This window comes from Corvus brachyrhynchos, unplaced genomic scaffold (genome assembly GCF_000691975.1).
Source record: "Corvus brachyrhynchos isolate BGI_N302 unplaced genomic scaffold, ASM69197v1 scaffold222, whole genome shotgun sequence".
In the NCBI taxonomy this organism is placed as follows: Eukaryota; Metazoa; Chordata; class Aves; order Passeriformes; family Corvidae; genus Corvus; species Corvus brachyrhynchos.
In genome coordinates this window covers 182,002-188,355 of record NW_008236770.1, presented here as the reverse complement: position 1 = coordinate 188,355, position 6,354 = coordinate 182,002, and the positions used below count along the sequence as shown (strand labels likewise).

Sequence of the window (6,354 nt, the reverse complement as noted above, 5' to 3'; positions counted from 1 at the left end):
TCCCCCACCCCTCGATCCTTGACCATCCCCTCCCTCCCCCCGAGCCGTTCCCTGCCAGAAGCCATTCCCTGCTGCCCTCTAGTGACCAGATATCCCAGGAAAACAGGAAATCTCTGCTTTGGGCTGGCAGCGGGAGCCGATCCCGAGGAAAGCTGGAATTTAGGGACGAGGCGTGGCCAGGACATTCCCTCGGGATCTCATCCCGCCTCATCCCTCTTTCCCACCGCAGGATGAGAAGAACCAAATGATGACCACCAACGTCTGGCTGAAGCAGGTAGGAGCTGGTCCCGATCCGGGAATGGGATTTGGGAATGACTCCGGCCAGGGTGGTTTGGTGGATGGATCTCCATGGATCTGCTCCGTGTGTCCTGGCAGGAATGGAGCGACTACAAACTGCGCTGGGATCCGGCCGAGTACGACAACGTCACGTCCATCCGGGTGCCCTCCGAAATGATCTGGATCCCAGATATCGTCCTGTACAACAAGTGAGTGACGCTGCCGGGATGGAGAATTCCTGGGAAAGATGGGAATTCCCCTTCCCCTTCTCTCCCCTTCCCTTCCTTTCCCATCCTCATTCCTGCAGTTCACATGATCCCATTCCATTCCTGCATCCCATCCCATCCCTTTAACCAATCCCATCCCATCCCATCCACCACATCCCTTCCCCATTCCTAGGGAAAAACCTGACTGGACCATTCCCCGCTTTCCAGTGCCGATGGGGAGTTCACGGTGACCCACATGACCAAAGCCCACCTGTTCTCTGATGCCATCTCCATCTCATCCCATCCCATTCCAACCCCATTCCTAGGGAAAAACCTGACCTGCCCATTCCCTGCTTTCCAGCGCCAACAGGGAGATCACGGTGATCCACATAACCAAGGCTCACCTGCTCTCCAATGGCATCTCCATCCCATCCCATCCCATCCATCCACTCCCAATCCATCCCATCCTATCCCATCCCATCCCATCCCATCCCATCCCATCCCATCCCATCTCTTCTCCAGCAACTCCCCAGCACCTCCAACCAAGGCTCATCCCATCCCCATTCCTAGGGAAAAACCTGACCTGCCCATTCCCCGCTTTCCAGCGCCGACGGGGAGTTCACGGTGACCCACATGACCAAAGCCCACCTGTTCTCTGATGCCATCTCCATCCCATCCCATCCCATCCCATCCCATCCCATCCCATCATCCCATCCCATCCCATCCCATCCCATCCTCATTCCTAAGGAAAAACCTGACCTGCCCATTCCCTGCTTTCCAGCGCCGACGGGGAGTTCGCGGTGACCCACATGACCAAGGCCCACCTGTTCTGGGACGGGACGGTCAAGTGGGTGCCGCCGGCCATCTACAAGAGCTCCTGCAGCATCGACGTCACCTTCTTCCCCTTCGACCAGCAGAACTGCAAGATGAAGTTCGGCTCCTGGACCTACGACAAGGCCAAGATCGACCTGGAGAACATGGACCACCACGTGGACCTCAAGGACTACTGGGAGAGCGGCGAGTGGGCCATCATCAACGCCATCGGCACCTACAATTCCAAGAAATACGACTGCTGCACGGAGATCTACCCCGACATCACCTTCTACTTCGTCATCCGGCGCCTGCCGCTCTTCTACACCATCAACCTCATCATTCCGTGTCTCCTCATCTCCTGCCTCACCGTCCTGGTCTTCTACCTGCCCTCGGATTGCGGCGAGAAGATCACGCTCTGCATCTCCGTGCTGCTGTCCCTCACCGTCTTCCTGCTGCTCATCACCGAGATCATCCCGTCCACCTCGCTGGTCATCCCGCTGATCGGGGAGTACCTGCTCTTCACCATGATCTTCGTCACCCTCTCCATCATCATCACCGTCTTCGTGCTCAACGTCCACCACCGCTCGCCCAGCACCCACACCATGCCGCGCTGGGTCCGGAGTTTTTTCCTGGATTTTATCCCGCGCTGGCTCTTCATGAAGAGGCCGCCGGCGCTGCCGCCGCCCGAGGAAACGGGGGGACAATACGACCTCCCGGGGACGCGGCTCAGCACGTCCCGGTGTTGGCTGGAGACCGACGTGGATGACAAGTGGGAAGAGGAGGAGGAGGAGGAAGAGGAAGAGGAGGAGGAGGAGGAAGAGGAGAAGACCTATCCGAGCCATCCCGGCCATTCCGTGGAATCCCACACCCAGGAAACCCAGTTCCGCTACGGCCAAGCTGGGAAGGCACCTGGGGGCTCGGCATCCCGGGGATTATCCAAGGGGAAGGAGGAGGAGAAGGAGGAGGAGGAGGAGGAGGAAGGCTCGGAGCAGGGCTTGGCGCTGTCTCCCAGGATTCTGAAGGCCCTGGAAGGGGTGCAGTACATCGCGGATCATCTACGGGCCGAGGACGCCGACTTTTCCGTGAGTTCTGGGATCCACGGATGAGGTCCGGAGAGCCCAAAAATGGGAAGGGCAGTTCCGGGATCCATGAATGGTTCCTGAGATCCCAAAAATAGGGAGGTCGGTTCTGGGATCCATGGTTGGTTCCCAAGGACCCGAAACTAGGAATGGTCAGTTCTGGGATCCATGAATGGTTCCTGAGATCCCAAAAATAGGGAGGTTGGTTCTGGGATCCATGAATGGTTCCCAAGGACCCAAAACTGGGAAGGGCAGTTCTGGGATCCATGAATGGTTCCCGAGATCCCAAAACTGGGAAGGGCAGTTCTGGGATCCATGAATGGTTCCTGAGATCCCAAAACTGGGAATGGTCAGTACTGGGATCCATGAACGGTTCCCGAGATCCCAAAACTGGGAAGGGCAGTTCTGGGATCCATGAATGGTTCCTGAGATCCCAAAAATAGGGAGGTTGGTTCTGGGATCCATGAATGGTTCCCAAGGACCCAAAACTGGGAAGGGCAGTTCTGGGATCCATGAATGGTTCCTGAGATCCCAAACCTGGGAATGGTCAGTTCCGGGATCCATGGTTGGTTCCTGAGGACCCAAAACTGGGAAGGGCAGTTCTGGGATCCATGAATGGTTCCTGAGATCCCAAAAATAGGAATGGTCAGTTCTGGGATCCGCTCTTGGTTCCTAAGGACCCAAAACCAGGGAGAGGATCCATGACCACCTCTGGGGAGATTCCTGGTCTGCAGAGTCAGTCAAGGGCTCCTCCGGCTCCCGTTGGCCTTGGGAATGTTGGAGATCCACCCCTGAGACCCAGCTCAGAGGCCGCATTCCCACTTCTCCCAAAATGGTTTTGGAAAACCCTTGGTGGGATCAGCTCTACCTTGGAGACCTCCATCCCCCACCCCAGGATTTCTTGGAAAACTCCAAGGTTTTCCCACGCCACGCGGGGTCTCCTCAACCTGAGGCAGATTCCCAGGAAGCCCTGGGTGGTTCTCCTAATCCCATGAGATTCCCAGGAAGGGATTCCCGAGGGATTCACAGCCCTTTTCCACCGGCAGGTGAAGGAAGACTGGAAGTACGTGGCCATGGTGATCGACCGGATCTTCCTCTGGATGTTCATCATCGTCTGCCTGCTCGGCACCGTGGGGCTCTTCCTGCCGCCCTACATGGCCGGGATGATCTAGGATGGGGCCGGGAATGGTGGGAATGGTGGTGACCGCATCCCGCTGGACGCTGGGGGGACGTGGAGCTGGGGAAAACCTCGGATGGGAATGGAGGGTGGAGAAAGGGATGTGGTAAGGGGTGGTCTGGGGGTGGTGGTGACCACCTGGATGGGCCCATGGGTGATGTGGGATATGGGCATGATCCTGTAATCCCATGATCCCATAATCCCATGATCCCAGGAGGTTGTGGGACAGGGATAACGCTGTGGATGCTCCACACAGCGGGGATATGGACATGATCCCATCATCCCACAATCCCATGATCCCACAATCCTAGGAAGTTGTGAGACAGGAATAACACCGTGGATGGTCCGTGCAGAAGGGATACGGACATGATCCCACAATCCCATGATCCCATAATCCCATGATCCCAGGAGGTTGTGGGACAGGGATAATGCTTCGGATTGTCCATGCAGAAGAGACACAGACATGATCCCATGATCCCACAATCCCACAATCCCAGGAAGTTGTGGGACAGGGATAACACCGTGGATGCTCCATGCAGAAGGGACACGGACATGATCCCATCATCCTGTGAACCCATGATCCCAGTATCCCATCATCCCACAATCCCAGGAAGTTGTGGGATAGGGATAACGCTTCGGATTGTCCATGCAGAAGGGACACAGACATGATCCCACACTCCCGTGATCCCATAATCCCAGTAACCCATCATCCCATGATCCCAGGAGATTGTGGGACAGGGATAATGCTTCGGATTGTCCATGCAGAAGGGACACAGACATGATCCCATGATCCCACAATCCCACAATCCCAGGAAGTTGTGGGACAGGGATAACACCGTGGATGGTCCATGCAGAAGGGACACGGACAAGATCCCATCATCCTGTGAACCCATGATCCCAGTATCCCATCAACCCACGATCCCAGGAGATTGTGGGACAGGGATAATGCTTCGGATTGTCCATGCAGAAGGGACACAGACATGATCCCACAATCCCAAAATCCCAGGAAGTTGTGGGACAGGAATAACACCATGGATGGTCTGTGCAGAAGGGACACGGACATGATCCCACCATCCCGTGAACCCATAATCCCATGATCCCAGGAGATTGTGGGACAGGGATAATGCTTCGGATTGTCCATGCAGAAGGGACACAGACATGATCCCACTATCCCATGATCCCATAATCCCATGATCCCAAGAGGTCCCTGCTCTGCCCAGGTGTTGCCCCTCTCCAACCCCCCAAACAAGCGGCTTCTTCCCACCCCATCCCACACCGGAGCTCGGGAGGGAGATGGGAACATCCCACCTGGAAATGATGATGGGAAAACCCACCTGGATGGTGCCCACGGATCCCGGGATCTCCGGGATGCTGCCGGGTTTGGCTGGAACCGCGGGAATCTGCGCTCCTGGATCCATCCCAGTGCTCCCCATCCCAACTCAGATCCCAACTCCCCTGCCTCTGACACCTGCTGCAATCCAGCTTGGAATTCCCAGCTCCCGGAAATCCTCCACCCTCCCGGGAGCACCTGCTCCCTTTTTCCATGCCCTGAGAGACACCGGGATTTTTCCTGATCCGTTTTCCCTCCTGGAGCATGACCGGGAAGCTTTCAGGGAACGCTTTGCGCATTCCGGAGTGAAAGGAGCCGGAATAAACGGGGCCACGGCAGGACAGGCACATCCCGGGGTGTCCCTTTTTTTTTCCCTGGAGCTGGCAGATGGATCAGGCGTGGGGACACGCGGGGGGAGTGTCCAACCTGGATCAGACCAGGAGCTCCTGGATACGGAGAGGGATCTCCTGGGAAGGTCGTGTCTGGTTCAGTTGGAGCTGCGGCATTCCGGGGGGGGATGGGGATGAGCAGGCACGGATAGAATCCGGGAATTATGGAATTATTTAGGTTGGGAAAGCTCTCAGAGATGGAGTCCGAGCATTCCCAGCACTGCCAAGGCCACCTCTGATCCGTGTCCCCCCAAATCCACAGGGATTTCAATCCATCCAGGAATGGGGATTCATCCACCACTGCCCAGGGCTGGAAAACCCTTTCCAGGCAGGAATTATTCCCAATATCCCATAAACCCCCCCCCGGCACAGCTGGAGGCCGTTCCCTCTCATCCCATCCCTCGTTCCCTGGGAGCAGATCCCGATCCCACCTTGCTGCACCTTCCTGGCAGGGAATTCCAGAGGGAAAGGTCCCTCCGGAGCCTCCTTTCTTCCAGGCTGAGCTTTCCCAGCTCTCTCAGCCGCTCCGGCTGCTCCAGCCCCATTCCCAAACCATTCCCTTCCCTGGACACGCTCCAGCCCCTCCATATCCTTGGAATGAGGAACCACCATCCCAAGATCTGGGATGACCCCAGGTGTGGCCTTGACCCCACCACCCCTCTTTTGGGAGAAGCCCCACTTTGGGGCAGGAATTCTCATCCCATTCCACAATCCAGGACTCCATTCCCACTATCCCAAGGAGAAATCTGGGAGCTCCGAGCATCCCAACCGTTCCTCTTTCCAAGGAAGTTCCAAGGACTGCGGGGGGATGACAGGAAGGACAGGCCACGGCAGGATTTGGCGCATGGTTTATCTCAGCCGGAATAAACTGGGAAAACTGCGGGAAAAACGCTGGGGAAAAGCCCGAACCGCCCGGTTCCCAACCGGAAGCACAAACCCGACGGAGCCGCGGTTTTGCCGGCGGCGCTTACACAAAACTCGGGAAAAACGCAGCTGGAAGAGGCACCGTTCTCCAGGTTTGTGTCCCCCAAGGCCGCGATCCGTGGGGGGCCCAATCCCTCCCTGGATTCCGCAGGCTCCGGAA

General features: G+C 57.0%; 1 protein-coding gene across 1 annotated transcript in view; it reads left to right on the top strand.

The window, feature by feature from the left end:
- Positions 1–4,899, top strand: part of CHRNA2 (cholinergic receptor nicotinic alpha 2 subunit) — a 12,046-nt gene extending 7,147 nt beyond the window's left edge. The window contains exons 3-6 of the mRNA XM_008628695.2: positions 230–274; positions 376–485; positions 1,264–2,377; positions 3,421–4,899. Of these exons, the coding sequence (XP_008626917.2) occupies positions 230–274; positions 376–485; positions 1,264–2,377; positions 3,421–3,546 (1,395 nt within the window). The 3' untranslated portion in view covers positions 3,547–4,899. The remainder of the gene's footprint in view (positions 1–229; positions 275–375; positions 486–1,263; positions 2,378–3,420) is intronic.
- Positions 4,900–6,354: the final 1,455 nt, after the last annotated feature.